General features: G+C 45.7%; 1 protein-coding gene across 3 annotated transcripts in view; it reads right to left on the reverse strand.

Annotated features, from left to right (window-relative positions):
• Positions 1–26,074, reverse strand: part of GDPD4 (glycerophosphodiester phosphodiesterase domain containing 4) — a 75,523-nt gene that overhangs the window by 40,401 nt on the left and 9,048 nt on the right. Inside the window, exons 1-5 of one of the 3 annotated variants that reach the window (XM_073548626.1) lie at positions 25,402–25,532; positions 4,948–5,157; positions 4,226–4,329; positions 3,314–3,407; positions 390–449 (exon numbers count right to left, since the gene is read on the reverse strand). In XM_073548626.1, the coding sequence (XP_073404727.1) occupies positions 390–449; positions 3,314–3,407; positions 4,226–4,329; positions 4,948–5,130 (441 nt within the window). In that variant the 5' untranslated portion in view covers positions 5,131–5,157; positions 25,402–25,532. Of the gene's footprint in view, positions 1–389; positions 450–3,313; positions 3,408–4,225; positions 4,330–4,947; positions 5,158–25,114; positions 25,317–25,401; positions 25,533–26,074 lie in introns of those variants that run through there. The other 2 variants (XM_073548627.1, XM_073548628.1) reach the window with 2 other exon arrangements.

Consider the following 26,074-nt stretch of genomic DNA (forward strand, 5'->3'; position numbering starts at 1 on the left):
AAGCACATTGATCATAAACAAAGAAAATACAAAAAATGTTATTGGGACAGATAAGAATCATCTTGTTGCTTTATGTCCATAACCCCGTGCAGATTTATTTAATTTACTTTTATATGTCCCCTTTATAGATAGAATTACTGTATATGAGAATATTGTGTCTGCCGGCAGCCACCACTAGGGGGAGCTCATGAACACACTACATATACACACAGCTATACATCAGTATGCGGTAAGTTCCTGAGCTCCCCCTAGTGGTGGATATTAGTACATAGAATATTATCATGTAACTATGCCGGTGAAGTGGATTTGGCGCTTTGTGTCAGTAAAGGGAGCTGTGACCACTATAACGAACATTCTAATCAGGGCAGAAGATTACTGTCACTATTTACCTTGTGGCTCCAGTGCAGGTAAAGCTGCTGACCTTCTGAGAGCAGACATACTGCCAAAACCTTAAAAAAAAAAAAAAAAATTTTTATTAATCTAGTGCCAACGTATGCCGGAGATAAAAAGATGTATCGGAATCAAATGTGAGTAGTCACCCAGCTTTCCCACAGTCCTGAATTTTGCCATTCAGAAGTTTGGAGAAGTAGTGACAACCCCCTGTAACATATGTAATGGCAGGGATGTTAGTGGTCAGTCAGCTGCCGTGGCTTTCATGGCGGAGCGGACTGTGGGTCACATCTTGGCCGCTCCGGGGTCCTCTACCTTCAAGATGTCTTTACTTCGAACTCACTTTTTGAAACTTTTAGGGTTCACTACAACTTTCTAATACACTTTTAGGTTCCCAACAAGATTGTTGTCAGTGAATGGAAAGTCAAAACCAGAATATGCCAAATACAGTGGGGAAATAAGTATTTGATCACCGACCAACCAGCAAGAATTCTGTCTCTCGCAGACCTGTTAGTTTTTCTGTAAGAAGCCTCCTACTCATTACCTGTATTAACTGCACCTGTTTGACCTCGTTACCTGTATAAAAGACACCTGTCCACACACTCAATCACACTCCAACCTCTCCACCATGGCCAAGACCAAAGAGCTGTGTAAGGACACCAGGGACAAAATTGTAGACCTGCACAAGGCTTGGATGGGTTACAGAGCAAGCAGCTTGGTGCAATGGCAATAGATGTTGGCACAATTATTTGAAAATGGAAAAAACACAAGATGACGGTCAATCTTCCTCGGTCTGGGGCTCCATGCGGGGTCTCACCTTGTGGGGTAGGAATGATTCTGAGAAAGGCCAGGAATCAGCCCAGAACTACATTGGAGTGCCTGGTCAATGACCTGCAGAGAGCTGGTACCACAGTCTCAAACATTACCGTTAGTAACACACTATCCTGGCATGGATTAAAATCCTGCAGGGCACGCAAGGTCCCCCTGCTCACGCCAGCACATGTCCAGGCCCATTTGAAGTTCACCAATGACTATCTGGATGATCCAGAGGAGGCATGGGAGAAGGTCATGTGGTCAGATGAGACTAAAATATAACTTTTTGGTATCAACGCCACTTGCCGTGTTTAGAAGAAGAATGATGAGTACCACCCCAAGAACACCATCCCAACCGTGAAACATGCTGGGGGAAACATCATACTTTGGGGGTGCTTTTCTGCAAAGGGGACTGGACAACTGCACAGTAGTGAAGGGAAGATGATTTCAGTCATGTATTGCGAGACTTTGGCCAACATCCTCTTTCCCTCAGTAAGAGAATTGAAGATGGGTCGTGGCTGGGTCTTCCAGGATGACAATGACCTGAAAGACACAGCCAGGGCAACTAAGGAGTGGCTCCGTAAGAAGCATTTCAGGGTCCTGCAGTGGCCTAGCCAGTCTCCAGACCTCAACTCAATAGAAAATCTTTGGAGGGAGCTGAAACTCAATTTTCCCCAGCGCCAGCTCCAAAACCTGAAAGATCTGGAGAAGTTCAGTATGGAGGAGGGGGCCAAAATCCCTGCTGCAGTGTGAGCAAACCTGGTCAAGAACTACAGGAAACGTCCGACCTCTGTAATTACAAACAAAGGTTTCTGGACCAAATATTAAGCTCTGTTTTTCCCATGTGTCAAATACTTATTTCATGCAATAAAATGCAAATTAATTATGTAAAAATCCTACAATGTGATTTTCTGTTTTTTATTTTTAGATTCTGTCTCTCACAGGTGAAGTGTGCCTACGATAAAAATTACCGACCTCTCCATTATTTGTAGGTGGGAAAACTTTCAAAATTGTCAGCGTATCAAACACTTATCTTCCCCACTGTTCATATCACAGCTGAGGGTTTGCTACAATTGCTATTTATCAGCAGCTTGGCTTCCAGACTGACGCACTTTTCCCTGTTGATACATTTCAGGATAGAAGATGTGAACACTGCAGGAGAACGTCCCCGATCCCGTAGGAGAACTACGCAGCGTATCGTGAGCCATCACAGCACGGGAAGATGAGCAGAAGCCGATAGATTCTTATTCTCATCATAAATGTTATAAAAATATCTGCCCCTGCGTCTGTCACATGACAAGGCAGTAATTCAGAACTTTTTATAACTTTTATGGTGAGAAAAAAATACCAACAAGCTCAAAATAGATTTTATGTGGCATTGTAGAATCATTATTGTGTAACACAGAAAGAAAATCCCCTCTAACCAGTGTCCCCCAACATCACAGGAAGCCCAAGGACGACCCAAACTATCACAAGAGAGCAAAACACATTACATATAGAAAGAAAGCACAAGGAAAGTCACTTTGTAAATATACTACATTACAGTTACATCCTATATTATACTCCAGAGCTGCACTCATTATTCTGCTGGTGCAGTCACTGTGTACATACATTACATTACTGATCCTGAGTTACATCCTGTATTATACCCCAGAGCTGCGCTCACTATTCTGCTGGTGCAGTCACTGTGTACATACATTACATTACTGATCCTGAGTTACATCCTGTATTATACCCCAGAGCTGCACTCACTATTCTGCTGGTGCAGTCACTGTGTACATACATTACATTACTGATCCTGAGTTACATCCTGTATTATACCCCAGAGCTGCACTCACTATTCTGCTGGTGTAGTCATTGTGTACATACATTACATTACTGATCCTGAGTTACATCCTGTATTATACCCCAGAGCTGCACTCACTATTCTGCTGGTGCAGTCACTGTGTACATACATTACATTACTGATCCTGAGTTACATCCTGTATTATACTCCAGAGCTGCACTCACTATTATTCGCTTTAAATCTATTTTTGCAGCCTGCTTGTTGGCAGTTTTCAAAATAATCATAAATCAGAGTCTATAACCTGAGCGCCACTTACAGACTCACCACTAATATCGCTATATAGGTGAACAGCACGGCCACCACCACCAGGATCAGCAAGGACCACAAGAACCAGTATCCCAGCCCCTTGTATGAAAACCTGGAGGGGAGAACAGAGAAACATGGCGTTTTTTTGTGCACTATACAATTATATGCATCATCCCCAATATCTAACATTAATGCCGAAATGTATCCAAATGTCAGACAAGTCAAAAGACCGTGTTCTCTACTGTATATAGAGGTGTTATCAGTCATTGTACAGCAGGAGGAGGTGAGCTGTGACATCACCTATTGTGAATGGTGGATCCTGTGTTATCTACTGTATATAGAGGTGTTATCAGTCACTGTACAGGAGGAGGAGGTGAGCTGTGATATCTATTGTGAATGGTGGATCCTGTGTTATCTACTGTATATAGAGGTGTTATCAGTCATTGTACAGGAGGAGGATGAGGTGAGCTGTAACATCATCTATTGTGAATGGTGGATCCTGTGTTATCTACTGTATATAGAGGTGTTATCAGTCATTGTACAGGAGGAGGAGGTGAGCTGTAACATCATCTATTGTGAATGGTGGAATGGTGGATCCTGTGTTATCTACTGTATATAGAGGTGTTTCCAGTCATTGTACAGGAGGAGGAGGAGGTGAGCTGTGACATCACCTATTGTGAATGGTGGATCCTTTATCTACTGTATATAGAGGTGTTATCAGTCACTGTACAGGAGGAGGAGGAGGAGGTGAGCTGTGACATCATCTATTGTTATCTGCTGTATATAGAGGTGTTATCAGTCATTACATCACTGTAAGGTCTCAGTGTCGCTGCGGCTCCATTCTCCTTGTGCTCCCGCTATGCCTTTGTGCCTATTCTCAGCTCACAGTAGTATTTTCAGGCACATTCAGTATCTGTCGGAGACACTTACCAATCAAAGTCATTGTAGTCGTTCTTTGCTTCCCCCCAGAAATACAAGAAAACTAAAGCCAGACAAAAAGCCGCAACCAGGAGGAGGAAGAACACCGACTCCCTCTACAAACAGAAATACACAACATTACCCCCTAAGGAAGGGGACCTGAGGACCTCTAAAAGGACAATTATTACACCCAGGACCCTGACAGCCCACCCCTTATATGTGGCGGTATTATTTAGCTGGTATATAGCAGTATTAATGGGCACTCCATAGTTCTGCCATTTTGGGATTCTGTGGCACTGTTATGTTTTCATTGTGGTGTATATATATTTACAGAATAGCCCTATTATATCAGCACTATATGGGGGCATTGTGGGGGCACATAATGACACTCCTAATTATATACTAGTACTAGTTTGGCACTGTATAGTATAGGTACCGTATGGCACTCTTCAACAGGCACTATGAAAATGATGGTACTGTTGCTAAACACTTTGCGGAGATATTATTTGTGCACTATATGGCACTATTATTGGGGCCATATTATTCACTTTGGCCTTTGTGCCAAAAATTAGCAGAGTGCCGCATTATTTTTGCATGAGGACCTCCGCAGGCAGTACACAGTGATCTGGCAGTCGCTTGTATGAATGCAGCTCTGGATGTGACTAGAGCAGAAGTCAACATTTGAAGGGTGACACGCCCCAATGGCAGGCGGCGGTGTCCTGGACATGTCTTACCCCTTTGCAGCAGCACTGTCCCGGCTCCGTCTTCTGGCGCTGGTACCGCTTCCATCGGCAGCTGTAGAGACCGGCGAGGAGCGAGATGAACGGCTGGTGCTCGTAATGCTGCAGGAGGCGTCTGCGCACAATCTTCAGCTTCCCCAGCCTCAGCCTCCGGAGCGTGGTGGAGGAGCCCCCCATTGGCGATCCCTCACATCATCCTCACGTCTGCAACAGATGAACGGAACGGAAGATAGGGTTTCTAAGAGAGCAGGAATATATTGGGGGACTTATGCACAATTGTGGGGGGGCCTAACCTCAACAATCTGGGGTACAGCAGGGCCTGTAGTGGATAAGTGGTGGTCCTACGCAGTACCTGACAGTGCATACGGAGACGGCTGTCAGTCACTAAGTAGCTCCGCCCACCGGACTCATAGCAGGGATTTAAATGAACAAAACATAGGATATTCTGTAGATGATCCCTTACATCCGTCTTCTCAGCTCCTCCTAGGCTATAATGATCTGCTCTTATATGTTCCCTGTAAAGTTACAGGATATCTTTATTTAAAGGGACATTATCAGATGAACCCTGGTAATGGTGGAATTCCTGCTGGAAATCTCTTATTTAAAGCAATTCACAAAAGTTGGTAACTAGGACTAACCGTAATAATACTAACCGTGGAATTCTCCATGGGATAAAGTGCGGCTGCAACTAACTAGCAAAAACTAATCTTAAATCATAGAAAGGGGAAACGCTATAGTGCCCCCTATTGGCGGTAACTATCCTAGAACTCAATGTCTTACCCTTTAACACTGGGAATACTTGTTCCCTCTAGAGCTGCATCCAAGGCATCTGATCCAGAAAACCAATCCCCTGCCGGGGTGAGAGCTCCGAAATAATTGTCTGGAGATTGTTTTCTGCTTGGCTAATATCTATGATCACATTGGAAGATTTGTTAAAGGGATCAAGCCTATAGCTTCCTCCAGTTGGTGGCACTAAAGATCTGCCCTTCCACTTTAGACTTTTAGTGATGCACAGACTTGCTGCACCCCCGTTCCCCACAATGAGATAAAGCATAAGTGCACATATCAGCATAATAATTCCAGGAACTGTCCCAATTCTCATGCTCTGTAACTTTAACACTACTATGCTTCCAATAGAGAGATAAAAGACCCCCACCCACTTCATTCAGTGATACAGTCCCCCACCCACTTCATGCAGTGATACAGTCCCCCACCCACTTCATGCAGTGATACAGTCCCCCACCCACTTCCTGTAGAGAGATAAAGACACACCTCCACTACAAGGACAGAACAATGGTAAGGACACCATTGTAGGCATCTACTACAGGCCGCCTGTGCAAGCTGAAGATATGGATGAACTCTTTATGCATCAAATGGCCAAGTTCTCCAAAAAATATGACATAGTTGATCATGGGAGATTTCAACTATCCAGACATTTGTTGGGAATCTCTCTCAGGCAAAACTAACAGGTCAAGGAAATTCTTATCCTCTCTTGCTGACAACTTTATCTTCCAAAAGGTAAGGGAGAAAACAAGGGGAACTGCTACCTTGGATCTAATCCTTATAAACAGGGAGGAAATGGTTGAGGAGGTAAAAGTGGCTGGGACCCTAGGAGGTAGCGACCATGCTATTTTAGAATTTTGGATAACTAGAGGAGGAAGACCTGTGAAGACTCAGACGTCAAGGTTAGATTTCAGAAAGGCAGATTTTAAGGGATTCAGAAAGATAATTGGAGGGATCCAATGGCTGGATATCCTTAAAGACAAAAATGTCCAGGAAGGATGGGAAATCTTGAAAAATTAGATTCTCAAAGCACAATCGTTAACAATTCCAAAAAGAGGGAAGAATAGGAAGCATATAAGGAAACCAGGATATATGAACACAGAACTTAAGCATATGCTAAAAAGGAAGAAAGAAATGTTTATCAACTGGAAAGAGGGAGACATATCTAAAGAAGAATATAATGCTGTCTGCAGAACCTGCAGGGCATGAATCAGATTATCTAAAGCTGACAATGCATTGAGGCCTGCAAGAGACGTCAAAAGCAATAATAAAGGATTTTGGGGATATGTCAAAAGTAAAAGATTTTTGCAGGATGAAAATAATGAAATGGTAAGAAAGGATGTTGAGAAGGCTGAACTTTTAAATTCTATTTTGCATTTGTTACCGCTCAGAAAGGAAATATAACATCAACTGATCTTCACTGTCCTATTAAGGGAATAGAAGAATCCAGGATATCTATAAACAGAAAGCTAGTGAGGAAACACTTAGCTAACCTAAATTAATTCAAGTCTCCATGTCCAGATGAATTACACCCCAGAGTACTGGAGGAGATAGTAGAAGAAATTTTTGAACCTCTCCATAATCATTGAAAATTCTTGGAGAACAGGAAAAGTCCCAGAAGACTGGAGAAGAGCAAATGTTATTCCTGTCTTCAAAAAGGGGAAGAAGGTGGACCCAGGCAACTATAGGCCGGTGAGTCTAACTTCTATACCAGGAAAGATCTTTGAACAAATTATTTAACAACATGTATGTAAGTACCTGGATAAGAATGAAGTGATTAACCAGAGTCAGCATGGGTTTGTAACTAATAAGTCATGTCAGACTAACTTAATTTCCTTCTATGACAGAATCACTGACTGGGTGGATCAGGGAAATGCTGTAGATATGGTATATCTTGACTTCAGCAAAGCATTTGACAAAGTATCTCACAGCATCCTTATTGAAAAATGGCTAAGTATGGAATGGACAAGGAAACTGTTAGGTAGATTCATAACTTGCTTAGTGATTGGACCCAAAGAGTGGTCGTAAATGGCAGCACATCCAGTTGGAAGCATGTCTCAAGTGGGGTACCACAGGGTTCTATCCTGGGACCTGTATTGTTCAACATCTTTATCAATGATTTAGATGAAGGAATTGAGGGTAAACTAATTAAATTTGCTAATGACACAAAGCTAGGAGGGATAGCTAATACTAGAGAAGAGAGAGAGAGGATTCAAAAAGATATAAATAAACTGGAGAAGTGGGCAGCAACTAACAGAATGGTTTTTAACAGGGAAAAATGCAAAGTACTACATCTGGGCAATAAAAATGAAAAAAGCATATACAGAATGGGAGGAATAGGGCTAAGCAATAGCACATGTGAAAAAGACTTGGGTATACTAATAGATCACAGACTGAACATGAGTCAACAGTGTGATGCAGCATCAAAACAAGACAAGATGACCAAGGAGGTCCCTTCCAACTCTACCATTCTATGATTCCTGTAGAGAGGTAAAGAGGCTTTTTGCCATCTGATGCAACAGGTGGATTACACTTGACAATAGACAGTAAATAGAAAGTTTGAAAGAAGGAAAAGAACTGGCGGCGGTTTTTAGAGTAAATATTTTTTAATTATTATTATTATTTTATATAGCGCCATTAATTCCATGGTGCTGTACATGAGAAGGGGGGTTACATACAAAGTTATAGATATCGATAACAGTAAACAAATTTACAATGACAGACTGGTGCAGAGGGGAGAGGACCCTGTCCTTGCGGACTTACATTCTGCGGAATAATGGGGAAGAGACAGAAGGTCGGGGGTGCAGCAGCTCGGGCGGTGGTGAGGTGGCAGAATAGTTATTGCAGGATGTAAGCTTTCTTGAACAGATGGGTTTTCAGGTTCCGTTTGAAGGTTCCGAGCGTGGTGGATAATCGGACGTGATGAGGCATGGAATTCCAGAGGATAGGGGATATTCGGGAGAAATCTTGGAGGCGGTTGTGTGAGGAATGAATAAGTGTGGAGGAGAGTAGGAGGTCTTGGGAGGATCGAAGATTACGTGAGGGAAGATATTGGGAGATTAGTTCAGAGATATAGGGAGGGGGCAGGTTGTGGATGGCTTTGTAGGTCAGTGTTAGTAGTTTGAATTGGATTGGTTGGGGAATTGGGAGCCAGTGTAGGGATTTGCAGAGGGGGAGACAGGGGAGTAGCGTGGAGAGAGGTGGATTAGTGGGGCTGCAGAGTTGAGGTCAGACTGGAGTGGTGCAAGAGGGTTAGCAGGGAGGCCACAGAGGAGAGTGTTGCAGTAATCAAGGCGGGAGATGATTAGGACATGTTCAAGAGTTTTAGTAGATTGAGGGCTGAGGAAGGGACGGATTCTGGAAATATTTTTGAGTTGGAGGCGACAGGAGGTAGCAAGAGTTTGGACATGTGGTTTGAAGGACAGGGCAGAGTCGAGAGTTACTCCGAGGCAGCGGATTTCAGGTGCGGGAGAGAGCATGATGCCATTTACCATATAGATAGATCGGGTAGGGAAGATACGTGAGATGGAGGAAAGATAATGAGTTCAGTTTTTTCTACATTGAGTTTTAGGAAGCAAGAGGTGAAAAAGGAGGATATGGCTGATAGACACTCCGGGATTCTGGACAGCAGAGAGGTGACATCTGGGCCAGAGAGGTAGGTCTGAGTGTCTTCCGCATACAGGTTCTGATTCCTGATTCTGCACTGAAGCATTACAATGAAACACTTCAAACTGCCCTGGATGATTTTGCACCTCCTATACATAGAACAACACGACAAAGACAGCGACAACCCTGGCACACCCTGCAAACACGTTTCCTGCAGCGGTGCTCCAGGTGCGCCGAACGTCTATGGAGAAAATCCAATCTACACGAAGATTTCATCCATTATAAGTTTATGCTTAGAACATACAACACTGCCCTTCACCTCTCCAAACAAACCGATTTCAACACCCTCATCACCTCACTGTCCAATAACCCGAAACGTCTCTTTGACACTTTTCATTCCCTGCTCAACCCAAGAGTGCAGGCCCCAACCACGGAGCTCCGAGCTGACGATCTGGCGAATTACTTCAAAGAAAAAATTGATGATATCCGACAGGAAATTATCTCCCAATCACCTCATACCATGCACGGTCCTCCCTCCCCCACTGCATCTAGCTCACTCTCTGAGTTTGAACCAGTCACAGAAGAAGAAGTAAGCAGGCTCCTTGCATCTTCTCGCCCAACCACTTGCACCAGTGACCCATTTCCGTCACATTTCCTCCAGCCCCTTTCCCCTGCTGTAACCCCTCACCTAACTAACCTCTCTCTCTCTTCTGGTATCTTTCCCTCCTCATTTAAGCATGCCATCATACATCTTTTACTTAAAAAACCATCCCTCGACCAAAACTGTGCCGCTAACGATAGACCTGTCTCTAATCTTCCCTTCATCTCTAAACTCCTGGAACGCCTGGTCCACTCCCGTCTGATCCGCTATCTCTCTGATAACTCTCTTCTCAACCCTCTATAATCCGGTTTCCGCTCTTTACACTCTACTGAAACTGCCCTCACTAATGTCTCTAATGATCTTCTAACAGCTAAATCTAACGGTCACTACTCCATGCTAATTCTCTTGGATCTCTCTGCAGCATTCGACACTGTGGATCATCAGCTCCTCCTCACTATGCTCCGCTCCATTGGCATCAAGGACACCGTTCTCTCCTGGTTCTCCTCCTATCTCTCTGACCGCTCCTTTACTGTATCTTTTGCCGGTTCCTCCTCCTCTCATCTTCCCCTTACTGTTGGGGTTCCTCAAGGATCGGTTCTAGGCCCCCTCCTCTTCTCCTTGTACACTGCCCTTATTGGTCAAACAATCAGTAGATTTGGTTTCCAGTACCATCTCTATGCTGATGACACCCAATTATACGCTTCTTCTCCTGACATCACGCCAGCCTTTCTAGAAAACACCGGCAATTGTCTAAGCGCTGTGTCTAAAGGGCCTGTCACACTAAGCGATATCGCTAGCAATATCGCTATAACTTGTGACGTTATAGCGATATTGCTAGCGACATCACTGTGTCTGATACTTACCTCCGACCGCTCCCCCGCTGGTTATCGCTGATTGCGCGAGAATGTCCAGGACTGTTTCTCATCGTCAGCTTCCTGCTGCGCTTCCTGTGGAGAAACGAGCGTGGATGCGGGCGGGAGGACGTCAGGATCGCCTGGTGTGACAGGTAAGTAGCGACCCCCGTCCCCAGCGATGTCGCTAGTGAGATCTGCCTGTGTGGCAGCTCACTAGCGACCACTTATCGATGCACCAGCGATCCTGACCGCGTTATATCGCTGGTCGGGATCGCTGGTGCATCGCTAAGTGTGACAGTACCTTTACATCATGTCCTCACTATATCTGAAACTGAACCTGTCAAAGACTGAACTCCTTGTGTTTCCTCCCTCTACTAATGTACCTATACCCGACATTGCCATTTCCGTGTGTGGTTCCACTATTACTCCCAGCAACATGCCCGCTGTCTTGGGGTCATACTTGACTCCGAGCTTTCCTTTGTCCCCCACATTCGATCACTGGCTCGCTCTTGTTATCTGCACCTCAAAAACATTTCTAGAATTCGACCTTTTCTTACCTTTGACTCTGCAAAAACTCTTACTGCTTCTCTTATTCATTCTCGTCTGGACTATTGTAACTCTCTTCTAATCGGTCTCCCTCTTACCAAACTCTCCCCTCTCCAATCTGTCTTGAATGCTGCAGCCAGGATCATATTCCTCACCAATCGTTACACCAATGCCTCTACCTTGTGCCAGTCCTTACACTGGCTACCCATCCACTCCAGAATCCAGTACAAACTTATTACCCTCACCCACAAAGCACTCCATGGCTCAGCACCACCCTACATCTCCTCCATTGTTTCAGTCTACCACCCTACCCGCGCCCTCCGTTCTGCTGATGACCTGAAGTTAGCATCCTCGATAATCAGAATCTCCCACTCCCGTCTCCAAGACTATACACGTGCTGCGCCAATTCTTTGGACTGCACTTCCCAGGTCAATACGAGTAGTCCCCAATCCCTACAATTTTAAGCGTGCCCTGAAAACGCATTTATTCAGACTGGCCTACCGCCTCAACACATTAACCTAATCTATCCCTGTGTGGCACAGCCAAAAGTTTTACCATAACCAGGTTCCCCACATCATGTTCCCACATGCTTTATGCATCCATTAGCCCTCTGTGTCTGTACTGTTACACACTTAACATTATGGCTGGTCCATACAATCAGGGCAACTGTTACCACCCACCTTTCGTGTCTCCCTCTTTCCTCATAGACTGTAAGCTTGCGAGCAGGGCCCTCACTCCTCTTGGTATTTGTTATAATCTATGTGATTATTGTTATGCTGTAATGTCTATTGTCTGTACAAATCTCCTCTAAAATGTAAAGTGCTGCGGAATATGTCGGCGCTATAGAAATAAAATGTATTATTATTATTATTACAGGTGGTACTGGAAGCCATGGGACTTTATGGGTTGTCCTAGGCCAAGGGTATAGATGGAAAAAAGTAGGGGCCCCAGGACAGAGCCTTGGGGGACTCCCAACAGAGAGGGGGCGGGATGAGGAGGTAGTGTGGGAGTGGGAAACGCTAAATGTGTGGTCAGAAAGGTATGAGGAAATCCAGGACAGGGTGAGGTCTATGATGCCAAGGGAAGAAAGAATCTGTAGCAGTAGGCAGTGGTCAACTGTGTCAAAGGCAGAGGACAGGTCGAGAAGGAGGAGGATGGAGAACTGTCTGTTAGCTTTGGCTGTAAGTCATTAGTAATTTTGGTCAGGGCAGTTTCAGTGGAGTGGTGGGGCGGAAGCCAGATTGGAGGATGTCAAGGAGGGAGTTAGATGAGAGGTGGAAGGAAAGTTGAACATGGACATGCTGCTCAAGGAGTTTGGAAGCAAACGGGAGCAGTGATATGGGGCGATAGCTGGGCAGAGCAGTTGGGTCAAGGTTTGATTTTTTGAGGATGGGTGTGATGGTGGCATGTTTGAAGGCAGAGGGAAAAGTACCAGAAGATAGTGATAGGTTGAAGAGGTGGGTTAGGGCTGGAATGAGCGTGTCAGTGAGGTCGGGGAGCAGGTGGGAAGGGATGGGGTCAAGTGCACAGGTGGTGAGGTGTGATTTGGAAAGGAGATGAGTAAGCTCTCCTTCAGTGATGTTGGAGAGGGAGGTCAATGAGGAAGTATCGAAGTATATTGGCAGCCAAATGTCTAATAACCTGGAAGCAGACAGAACTGATGCGCAATCTGAATTAAACACTAGCTATTTCTGTGATATTTTCGAGCTTCTGTCAGTCAGATTTGGGTTGGATCAGTGAGGACGGTGACGGGTGGTGACCAGATATTAGAATGTGCTGCTCATTCTGTCCATGATGTTGATGAGGTAATTGCATAAATCTCTAATTGTGGCCGTTCTCATCTTTCAGCTCATGGCGAGCTCGCTGAGTGTTTTACCATGTGGAAATTAAATGAGGGGCAATTATTTTTGTGTTTTATGCTCCATTCACATTCAAAGCTGCATTCAAGGTTCAGACACCCTGACAGCTTGTGCCCATGGAAGCTCCACACTCATAATAATGACTTGACAGATTATGTGACTCCTGAATCAATCAGATCCCATCCTACGTGCAACATGGGTGCTGGGATCAGCTTCTCACATCAACATTTGCTCATAACTAATGAATAAATGACAGGGAACAATAGCTGCACAGCAAATAAAGAGGGACAGGCCGGATTACTGTCTCTTTAATTAATCATGCTATGTAGCTAACCTGACCTGTAAAGATTTACAGATAGGGCATTTATCCAAAGTCAGACACTTAAGGCCCTTTTACATTTAGCGATGCACCAGCGATCCAACCAGCGATCCGACCCGGTCAGGATCGCTGGTGCATCGCTAAATGATCGCTAGTGAGCTTTCATACAGAAAGATCTCACAGCGATGCAGCAGCGACGCAGCGCACGATACTTACCATTCACACACAGCGATCCTGCGTCCTCCCGCCCGCGTCCAGCGTCGCTCGTCGTCACAGCAGGAAGTCTCAGCAGGAAGCGGCCGACGAGAAATGGAGCCGGACATTCTCGCGCGATCAGCGATGGACAGCGGGGGAGCCGGTCGCTGGTAAGTATCACACATAGCGATATCGCTAGCAATATCGCTATAACGTCACAAAACCAGTGACGTTTTAGCGATATTGCTAGCGATATCGCTTAGTGTAAAACCCCCTTTAATATTGCACCTTTAATCCTTATTTCCATTCATAGCACTGCCACTGTATTAACATACTAATTGTGTTCAGGCTAGCTTGTAAACACTAAGAAAATGCAGTCTGTTCTGCAAGACAAAAATGAGAAATACAAATAGCATGAAAAAAACATATACTGTACAAGAATATAACTACTATAATACTGCCCCTATGTACAAGAATATAACTACTATAATACTGCTCCTATGTACAAGAATATAACTACTATAATACTGCCTCCTATGTACAAGAATATAACTACTATAATACTGCTCCTATGTACAAGAATATAACTACTATAATACTGCCTCCTATGTACAAGAATATAACTACTATAATACTGCTCCCTATATACAAGAATATAACTACTATAATACTGCCTCCTATGTACAAGAATATAACTACTATAATACTGCCCCTATGTACAAGAATATAACTACTATAATACTGCCCCTATGTACAAGAATATAACTACTATAATACTGCTCCCTATGTACAAGAATATAACTACTATAATACTGCCCCTATGTACAAGAATATAACTACTATAATACTGCCCCTATGTACAAGAATATAACTACTATAATACTGCTCCCTATGTACAAGAATATAACTACTATAATACTGCCCCTATGTACAAGAATATAACTACTATAATACTGCCCCCTATGTACAAGAATATAACTACTATAATACTGCACCCTATGTACAAGAATATAACTACTATAATACTGCCCATATATACAAGAATATAACTACTATAATACTGCTCCTATGTACAAGAATATAACTACTATAATACTGCCCCTATGTACAAGAATATAACTACTATAATACTGCCCCCTATGTACAAGAATATAACTACTATAATACTGCCCCCTATGTACAAGAATATAACTACTATAATACTGCTCCCTATGTACAAGAATATAACTACTATAATACTGCCCCTATGTACAAGAATATAACTACTATAATACTGCCCCCTATGTACAAGAATATAACTACTATAATACTGCACCCTATGTACAAGAATATAACTACTATAATACTGCCCATATATACAAGAATATAACTACTATAATACTGCTCCTATGTACAAGAATATAACTACTATAATACTGCCCCTATGTACAAGAATATAACTACTATAATACTGCCCCCTATGTACAAGAATATAACTACTATAATACTGCTCCTATGTACAAGAATATAACTACTATAATACTGCTCCTATGTACAAGAATATAACTACTATAATACTGCTCCTATGTACAAGAATATAACTACTATAATACTGCTCCTATGTACAAGAATATAACTACTATAATACTAAGCTGATGAATATATCTTTTCCTTGATATTTATTTAGGTGACACTGCTAAGAGCAGAAAATTGAATTGTTATGAAAGGTCAGATACAAAGTTGCCAATATGTCTGACACTCTCACTATCCTGTGGTTCTTTACATTTTAAATGTCATACCATACAGTAGATGCGGCTAAACCTGTTTTGCTGAATTCCACAACGTTCTCTATCTCTCGGGGTGAACATGAAAGCATCGCTCCCATTCTTTGTTACATAAAGGTAGGAGCACCCAGCTTCCCATATGCACAACTATGGGCCCCAAAGCAAAATGCGTAATAGGGCCGTTTATCAGAGCTAGCCTTACCCTGCATGGTGGTGTGTGCAGGATTTTCTGTAGGTGTCCTCCTTCTATTCGTTGTACCGTCATATAGTGCAACTATACCATAAAGTGCAGTAAGCTCCATTTAGTAAAGTGCTCAAATTAAAGTTCCAGACATTGGCCCATTAATTGTAAAATGCTATGCAGAGTATTCACTGTGATATAGTACCAAAATACCTTCTGTACAAAGACGTGCAAAGCAGTACTGCCACACTGCACAGTGACCAAATAGTACTGCTACACTGTGACTATAATGTAAACTAATGAACTAAAATACTGCAATACCATTAGTATCAATGTCTGCTTCTTGGACAGTCGTATAGTCCAGGACAGGGGTGTAGAGTCGGAATTTACCCCCTGGATCTAGGGATTCAAAAACCCCTCTTGTCCCTGACTGCTACCTCTGTACCCCCCATCGCCCCATGACCTTTGGTTGCATTTGCTATTTTTTATGCCATTGGCAGGTTTGGAAGAGGAAAGGGACAATTTTATGTCCGTCTCAAGTCACCACTGACACTTCAGGAGGAACTATACTTCAAGAACATGACTTTTCGGCATCCAGTTTGAAGATACAATGTCAGGAACAATCCTTGGGTTAGTTATGATAATTACATGATGGAAGGGTCACTGATTGCTAACTTAAAGGGACGGCTTCGGAGACAGCTCAGAATGGAGATCTGTTCCCTGGAAACAACTACTCCTCCGGGATTTTATCTGGAAACCTCACCGCGTCAGGAGACTCATTGGAAAGTCCTCATTATGGTCACGATTAGAAAGCAAATAATTCACCAAATACACAAACAGATGAAGAGTTCTTGTATTGTACCCCTATAAAGAACAGGCGATCCCAGGGCGTGACATCTGGGACGCTAAACGCTAACGAGCCAACGTAAACACAACCGAAAGAAATGAACGAGACCGAAAGAAAAGAGAGTGTTGACTTATTGGTTAATATATTATCAAAAAGATTAATATTTTATTCACCAATGCCCTTAATGTTCCCTCATGATCTAATACTTCATTTATAGATGGTCTACCAGATTCCTGGATTGACTGACTACCTATGGTCCCCGCCAAAAAAGGTCCTATCCAGTTCTCTAAGGGCTCTCAATGCCATCCTAGACCAATACGACCCAAAGCTATCTCATACTGATCATCTTATTGTTTAGTCTGTATGAATGTCTGTAAGAAGCCTCCTACTCTGCACTCATTACCTGAATTAATGGCACCTGTCCATACACTCAACCACTCTCCAACCTCTCCACCATGGCCAAGATCAAAGAGCTGTTTAAAGACACCAGGGACAAAATTGTAGACCTGCACAAGGCTGGGATGGGCTACAGAATAATAGGCAAGTAGCTTGGTGAGAAGGCAACAACTGTTGGCACAATTATTGGAAAGTGGAAGAAACACAAGATGGCTGTCAATCTTTCTTGGTCTAGGGCTCCATGCAAGATGTCGCCTCAGGGGGTAAGGATGGTTCTGAGAAAGGTCAGAAATCAGCCCAGAACTACACAGGAGGACATGGTCAATGACCTGAAGAAAGCTGGGACCACAGTCTCAAACATTACCGTTAAGTAAGACACACACTACGCCATCATGAATTAAAATCCTGCATGTCATGCAAGGTCCCCCTGCTCACGCCACCACGTGTCCAGGACCGTTTGAAGTTCACCAATGACCATCTGGATGATCCAGAGGAGACATAGGAGGAGGTCATGTGGTCATATGACCACATGAGACCAAAATAGAAATTTTTGGTATTAACTCCAATTGCTGTATTTAGAGGAAGAAAGATGAGTACAACCCTAAGAACACTGTTCCAACCGTGAAGCATGGTGGGGGAAATATCATACTTTGGGGATGCTTTTCTGTAAAGGGGACAGGACGACTGCACCGTATTGAAGGGAGGATGGATTTGGTCATGTATTGTGAGATTTTGGCCAACAAACTTCTTCCCTCAGTGACAGCATTGAAGATGGGTCGTGGCTGAGTCTTCCAGTATGACAATGACCCAAAACACACAGCCAGGGCAGCTGAGGAGCGGCTCCGTAAGAATCATTTCCAGTGGCCTAGCCAGTCTCCAGACCTAAACCAATAAAATATCTTTGGAGGGAGCTGAAACTCAATGTTCCCCAGCGACAGCCCCAAAAACCTGAAATATCTGGAGAAGATCAGTATGGAGGAGGGGGCCAAAATCCCTGCTGCCATGTGTGCAAACCTGGTCAAGAACCACAGGAAACGTCTGACCTCTGTAACTGGAAACAAAGGTTTCTGGACCAAATATTAAGCTCTGTTTTTCCCATGTTTCAAATACTTATTTCGTGCAATAAATGCAAATTAATTATGTAACAATCCTACAATGTGAATTTCTGGATTTTATTTCTAGATTCTGTCTCTCACAGGTGAAGTGTACCAACAATAAAAATTACACACCCCTGCATTATTTGTAGGTGGGAAAACATGGTGCATAATCGGCAACGTATCATATACTTTCCTCACTGTATGTGTAACGGCTCCTCGAGAGTATTAGACCTGGAGACTTTCTGGAGGCTTCAACAGTGGAGAACTCCATCTAAAAGTCTCTTAAAATGGCCATTGGACATTTTACTGGTTTAGTTTTGGTAATATAGAATTCATTATTAATTTCAGATGTTGGAATTGTGTTGTTGATGTGATGCTGGAGGTCTGTTTTATTTGGTACGAAACCTGAGGACACAACTAAGGATCCCGTTTCGATGAGGTCAACCATGTGCATCTCTATACTCGTCTATAGTTTCTAGAATGTGTCCTGACTGATCTAGATCAGATCCACCTTCTTCCAGGTTTTAGTGCATTTATCAAAACATAAATTGGCTCAGAAGTAAAGGTGCCCATTCATTCTTCTGACAGTTTTTCGGTGTGGACAAAGTAGAGGGCTGCTTCCTGATCATTTTGGCAGACAGGAAGTGGAGGCGTGTCTTTATTTCTTTACAGGAAGTGGAGGCGTGTCTTTCCCCTTACAGGAAGTAGAGGAGTGTTTCTCAGCAGGAATTGGAGAGTCTTTATCTCTCTACAAGAATTGAAGGCAGGTCTTTATCTCTACAGGAAGTGTGGGCGGGTATTATCTCTCTACAGGAAGTGGGGGCGGGTCTTTATCTCTCTACAGGAAGTGGACGCATGTCTTTGTCTCTCTACAGGGTGTGGAGGCGGGTCTGTTGTGAGTTCATTTTCCCCTTCGTCACTGAGGTCTGGTGAACTCCCTATTCTGGTGAAGGAAGGTAATGAGCCTGATTATCAGGCACCTGAACCTGATGAGGATGACTGGCTGAGTGGAGTCACGGACTGGATATAAGGCTGCCGACGCCCTTCTGCCCTGCGGGTGATTTCTCTGTGGACTTCTAGGACACCAGTCTGATTCCTGCTCCTCTAAGCTAAGTTTTTATGCTTTGCCTGTTTGCATTAGTGTTTTGTTTTTGTTTTCCTTGCTTTTCTGGATTCTGCCATTCCCTGCTGGGGTGAGCTGAATCTCCTTTTGCCTGTAGCTCTGTCTTTAGAATATTCCTGAGTACTGACATAGCTTTTTTGAAGCCTAGCGTCTTCAGGGCCTTTTTCACTGTCAGTCTGTTGGCTCTTATTTTCATAGGGTTTTTCACGGATTGCAGACAGCAGCCTTCCTGTCCTTTTCTATCCAGCTAGATTGGGCCCCGTCTTTGCTCAGTCTATCTTTCTGCCTGTGTTAGTGTTTTCATCTAGCTTCACCGTCATTATATGTTGGGGGCTGCCTATTGCTTTGGGGTCTGCTCTGGGGCAGTTTAGTTTTCCCCTTTCTTTCTTTAGGCCTAGCTATTTCTCCGGCTGTGATCGAGGGGTCTAGGGCTTCGTAGGAACCCCCCACGGCTACTGCTAGTTGTGTTGATAGGTTCAGGGGTCTGCAATCCGATAGCTGCCAACTTCTCTGGTTTTCTGGACTTAGCTAGCATTTCTGTTTTTGCCTCCTACGGTGACTCAATCATAACACGGGTCTTTATCTCCCTACAAGAATTGAAGGCAGGTCTTTATCTCTACAAGAAGTGGGGGCGGGTATTATCTCTCTACAGGAAGTGGGGGCGGATCTTTATCTCTCTACAGGAAGTGGAGGTCGGTCTTTATCTCTCTACAGGAAGTGGAGGCCGGTCTTTATCTCTCTACAGGAAGTGGGGGCTGGTCTTTATCTCTCTACAGGAAGTGGGGGCCGGTCCTTATCTCTCTACAGGAAGTGGGGGCCGGTCCTTATCTCTCTACAGGAAGTGGGGGCGGGTCTTTACATCTCTACAGGACGTGGAGGAGGGTCTTTATCTCTCTACAGGAAGTGGACACATGTCTTTGTGTCTCTACAGGGTGTGGAGGTGGGTCTTTCTCTCCCTACAAGAATTGAAGGCAGGTTTTTATCTCTACAGGAAGTGTGGACTGGTGTTTATATCACTGTAGAAAGTGGAGGTGTGTCTTTATATCTCTGCAGGAAGTGAAGGCGTGACTTCATATCTCTACAGGAAGTGGAGGCGTGTCTTCATATCTCTGCAGGAAGTGGAGGCGTGACTTCATATCTCTACAGGAAGTGGAGGCGTGTCTTCATATCTCTACAGGTAGTGGAGGCGGGTCTTTATATCTCTGCAGGAAGTGAAGGCGTGACTTCATATCTCTACAGGAAGTGGAGGCGGGTCTTTATATCTCTGCAGGAAGTGGAGGCGTGACTTCATATCTCTACAGGAAGTGGAGGCGTGTCTTCATATCTCTACAGGAAGTGGAGGCGTGTCTTCATATCTCTACAGGAAGTGGAGGCGTGTCTTCATAGCTCTACAGGAAGTGGAGGTGGGACTATATCGCTCTAGTCAGGAAATGGAGCGCGTCTATCTCTTTATTTAGCACTCCAAATATAGACTGATAGGGAAAGCAGATTGTGAGCCCCAATGGGGTCAGCGATGCTGATGTCTGTAAAGCGCTGTGGACATTAACGCAGTTACATAAGTGAGTAAACTAGCTATAAATGGCAGCATTATTCGAGCATGATTATGCACTTGTTTTGTTGCAATGGTATTTTTGTGCGTTGTATAGCGGTATTTAGCTATTTATATGGCGATGTTATTTGTTGACCTTGTGTGATATTTTTGAGCATACCATGGGGCAATTTAGCATCTTATGGCAGTATCTTCTTACCGCTATATCCCCTGTGACATTATACGTATGGCGCTGCATTGCGGTATTCAGTATTTTACAGTGGGATTATGTTAGCATTATATGGGACTGTTTTTAAGACATTAAACGATCATTATTATTTTAGTCTGATTATATGACCCATGTGTGGCGGTATAATTTCGGCATTGTACGGTTATGGGTCTTATATGAACAGTAGGCCTCCCCAGGCCTCACCAGGCGACACCAGGCGACACGAGGTGACTCCACGCCTCACCAGGCGACACCAGGCCTTTACCAGGCGACACCAGGCCTTTACCAGGGGACACCAGGGGACACCAGGCCTTTACCAGGGGACACCAGGCCTTTACCAGGGGACACCAGGCCTTCACCAGGCCTTTACCAGGCGACAACAGGGGACACCAGGCGACACCAGGCCTTTACCAGGGGACACCAGGTGACACCAGGCCTTTACCAGGGGACACCAGGTGACACCAGGCCTTTACCAGGGGACACCAGGCGACACCAGGCGACAGCAGGCCTTTACCAGGGGACACCAGGCGACACCAGGGGGACACCAGGCGACACCAGGGGGACACCAGGCCTTTACCAGGCGACACCAGGCCTTTACCAGGCGACACCAGGCCTCACCAAGCAACACCAGGCCTTTACCAGGGGACACCAGGCGACACCAGGCCTTTACCAGGCGACACCAGGCCTTTACCAGGGGACACCAGGCCTTTACCAGGGGACACCAGGCCACACCAGGCGACACCAGGGGACACCAGGCGACACCGGGGGACACCAGGCGACACCGGGGGACACCAGGCGACACCAGGCCTTTACCAGGGGACACCAGGCGACACCAGGGGGACACCAGGCGACACCAGGCCTTTACCAGGGGACATCAGGCCTTTACCAGGGGACACCAGGCGACACCAGGCCTCACCAAGCAACACCAGGCGACACCAGGCGACACCAGGCCTTTACCAGGGGACACCAGGCCTTTACCAGGGGACAGCAGGTGACACCAGGCCTTTACTAGGGGACACCAGGCGACACCAGGCGACAGCAGGCCTTTACCAGGGGACACCAGGCGACACCAGGGGGACACCAGGCGACACCAGGCCTTTACCAGGCGACACCAGGCCTCACCAAGCAACACCAGGCCTTTACCAGGGGACACCAGGCGACACCAGGCCTTTACCAGGCGACACCAGGCGACACCAGGCCTTTACCAGGCGACACCAGGGGACACCAGGCGACACCAGGCGACACCAGGCCTTTACCAGGGGACACCAGGCGACACCAGGGGGACACCAGGCGACACCAGGCCTTTACCAGGGGACACCAGGCCTTTACCAGGGGACACCAGGCGACACCAGGCCTCACCAAGCAACACCAGGCCTTTACCAGGGGACCCCAGGCGACACCAGGCCTTTACCAGGCGACACCAGGCCTTTACCAGGGGACACCAGGCGACACCAGGGGACACCAGGCCTTTACCAGGGGACACCAGGCAACACCAGGCCTTTACCAGGGGACACCAGGCCTTTACCAGGGGACACCAGGGGACACCAGCCGACACCAGGGGACACCAGGCAACACCAGGCCTTTACCAGGCCTTTACCAGGCGACACCAGGCCTTTACCAGGCGACACCAGGCGACACCAGGGGACACCAGGCCTTTACCAGGGGACACCAGGCCTTTACCAGGGGACACCAGGCCTTTACCAGGGGACACCAGGCGACACCAGGCCTTTACCAGGGGACACCAGGCGACACCAGGCCTTTACCAGGGGACACCAGGCCTTTACCAGGGGACACCAGGCCTTTACCAGGGGACACCAGGCCTTTACCAGGGGACACCAGGCCTTTACCAGGCGACACCAGGCCTTTACCAGGCGACACCAGGCCTTTACCAGGGGACACCAGGCCTTTACCAGGCGACACCAGGCCTTTACCAGGGGACACCAGGCCTTTACCAGGGGACACCAGGCCTTTACCAGGGGACACCAGGCCTTTACCAGGGGACACCAGGCCTTTACCAGGGGACACCAGGCCTTTACCAGGGGACACCAGGCTACTTCCACCACCAGGGCTAAGATAAAGAGTGGTGAAAACTATTTACAAGACACAAACATTTGGACAAAATGGGGATGTGCCAGTGATAGCGATTGCTATTTTTCTCCCATTGAAAGTAGGTCAGAAAATTGGTGTAATTACAGCGACACGTTGCCTATGGGTCCATGACATCTCAGAGCCGAGGGCAGCAGCCGCCTCAATGGTCCAGAAAGCAAAAACTTCCTCCGCATTCTGTGTTTCAGGGCAAACTGAAGCTTCGTGAATCATTGGGCCTCCATCAGCCTCCCACTTGTTCCAAAGTGAATGTGTCCGCAGAAAATAAGCTCCTGTTTATATCAGGCTTTTAAATTTAGACGTATTTTTTTTATTCCTGATGCTTTTTTCTATATCACAATTTTCACTCTGGCCACTAAGAATAAGGCCGGGGTCAAACTTGCAACTGCAACTCGAGATACTCGCGCCTCAATACTCAGCACTCCTTCCTGCACTCGGGACCGGAGAGTGCAGTTGCATGCATTTCTATGCAGCTGAGCGATCTGATCCCAAGTGCTGGCGGCAGTGCAGGGACTCGCATGAGTTGCTCACATCACACTCGCAAGTGTGACCCTGGCCTAATACTTTGACTCACATTTCCTGTTCTGTGCAAATAGCTTTTCAGCAGTCTCATTATCATCACAGACATGATTATAACAGGTAACGTCTCCATATACAGGATCCACCATTCACAATAGGTGATGTCACAGCTCACCTCCTCCTCCTGTACAATGACTGATAACCCCTCTATATACAGTAGATAACACAGGATCCACCATTCACAATAGATGATATCACAGCTCACCTCCTCCTCCTGTACAATGACTGACACCTCTATATACAGTAGATAACACACGACCCACCATTCACAATTGGTGATGTCACAGCTCACCTCCTCCTCCTGTACAATGACTGATAACACCTCTACATACAGTAGATAACACAGGATCCACCATTCACAAAACGTGATGTCACAGCTCACCTCCTCCTCCTGTACAATGACTGATAACACCTCTATATACAGTAGATAACACAGGATCCACCATTCATAATAGGTGATGTCACAGCTCACCTCCTCCTGTACAATGACTGATAACACAGGATCCACCATTCACAATAGGTGATGTCACAGCTCACCTCCTCCTGTACAATGACTGATAACACCTCTATATACAGAAGAGAACACACGACCCACCATTCACAATAGGTGATGTCACAGCTCCCCTCCCCCTCCTGTACAATGACTGATAACACCTCTATATACATTGTATAACACTGGATCCACCATTCACAATAGGTGATGTCACAGCTCACCTCCTCCTGTACAATGACTGATAACACCTCTATATACAGAAGAGAACACACGACCCACCATTCACAATAGGTGATGTCACAGCTCCCCTCCCCCTCCTGTACAATGACTGATAACACCTCTATATACATTGTATAACACTGGATCCACCATTCACAATAGGTGATGTTACAGCTCACCTCCTCCTCCTCCTGTACAATGATCGTCTCCCAGATTAGAGCATGCTCAGATGCTGCTTGTACACAAGCAAATAGGGTGCGAGTCCGGCTATCGGTGCTCATCTCTATGTGAAAAACAGGAAGTAGGAATAACATATTCGGCCGAGTGGCCGGAGGGAACGATGCAAGATTTTGTTTTATATAGAAAATAATATATATATAGTAAAAAAAAAAAATACATTCAACATAACAAATGATAAACAATAAATTCTGATGACCTAGAGGTGAGTAATGTGCGATCACTGGGATCCCAATGCCCACTAGCACGAGGAATATGGGGGACCTTTATGTCAGGGGCTAAGGGGAAGCAGGGGAGGTCTGTGGAGGAGATTTAGGAGATGCTGATGGTGCTCTCTCTGAGTCACGGTTGCCCCTCAATGGAGAAAGATCCCCCAGCCATAATCTGATCAAGTGATGATCCACTGATGAGAGGATGGGAATCAGGCAACAAGTGTGCGATCCCCCTGCAGCGCCCCCGCAGGGGAAATACAGCATTGCAAGGTTACCATAAAAACCACTGAGCTGTGCATGTAATGCTGCTCTCCAGTAAATGGGGAGGGGGATGACTATTTCCATGCTGCACATCCCTACAGGCCCCATTAACAATCCTACAAGATACCTTAGAAGGATGAAGGAGCAGGTAATGTCATCCACCCAAGGACTGGCATCTGGTGCCACAGTCACAGCCTGTGCTTACAGGGCACCACCACGCGGGGGCGTCGGGCTTCCCAAACTGCAGCGCTTACCCCATGGATTGCTTTTTTTTTGGTAAGTGCAATCTATAGGAAGATGGGCCAATAAGGGGTTAACGGTGAAAGGTGCAACAACAAAGGCAGCTCCAGAACAGAGCGGGGTCTGCCGTCATTGTGAGCCCCCCAGCAGTGAGACCACCCTGCTGCTCCTGACCTGCGCCGCCGGCCGTCCTCTGTCTGCTGGAGCCGGAGAGTCAGTGCCTGAGGAGCAGAGAGCTGGTCCGGCCCAGGGAGGAGGCGCCGAGTAGTGCCAGCCTCCCAAGAGGTCTGATGTCAGGAAAGGTGGACGTCACGGCTGCTGCGGAACATCTTTCAGGGTGTGTGCACACGTTGCGGATTTGGCTGCGGATCTGCAGCAGTTTTCCATGCGGTGTACAGCACCATGTAATTCTATGGAAAACCAAAGCCGCTGTGCACATGATGCGGAAAATTCCACGCAGAAACGCAGCGGTTTATTTCCCGCAGCGTGTCACTTCTGTGTGCGGAATCTGCAGCGTTCTACACCTCTTCCATTATAGGAATCCGCACTAAATCCGCAGGTAAAAACACAGGTCACTAAATCCTCAATGTGCGCACGTCGCCTACAAGATCCGTCTACCACCATCTCTATAGCGATCGTTCTTCCCCTACGACAAATACCCGAAAATCATTTCCATGATTTAAATCCCCCCAGAGAGGAAAAGAACCATTTTTAAAATTTTTCCTCCTTGCATTCCGGGGTCGGAACTTGCATTTTTCCCCCTCCCCTTCTCCAGGTGCGGACAGTCTCCTGTTTATATTATTGGGAGAATCGATTCTAAACAAATCCATTTTCCTACGGACTTCTT

This window comes from Dendrobates tinctorius, unplaced genomic scaffold, assembly GCF_039654945.1.
Source record: "Dendrobates tinctorius isolate UK_male_01 unplaced genomic scaffold, ASM3965494v1 ptg000157l, whole genome shotgun sequence".
Taxonomy (NCBI): domain Eukaryota; kingdom Metazoa; phylum Chordata; class Amphibia; order Anura; family Dendrobatidae; genus Dendrobates; species Dendrobates tinctorius.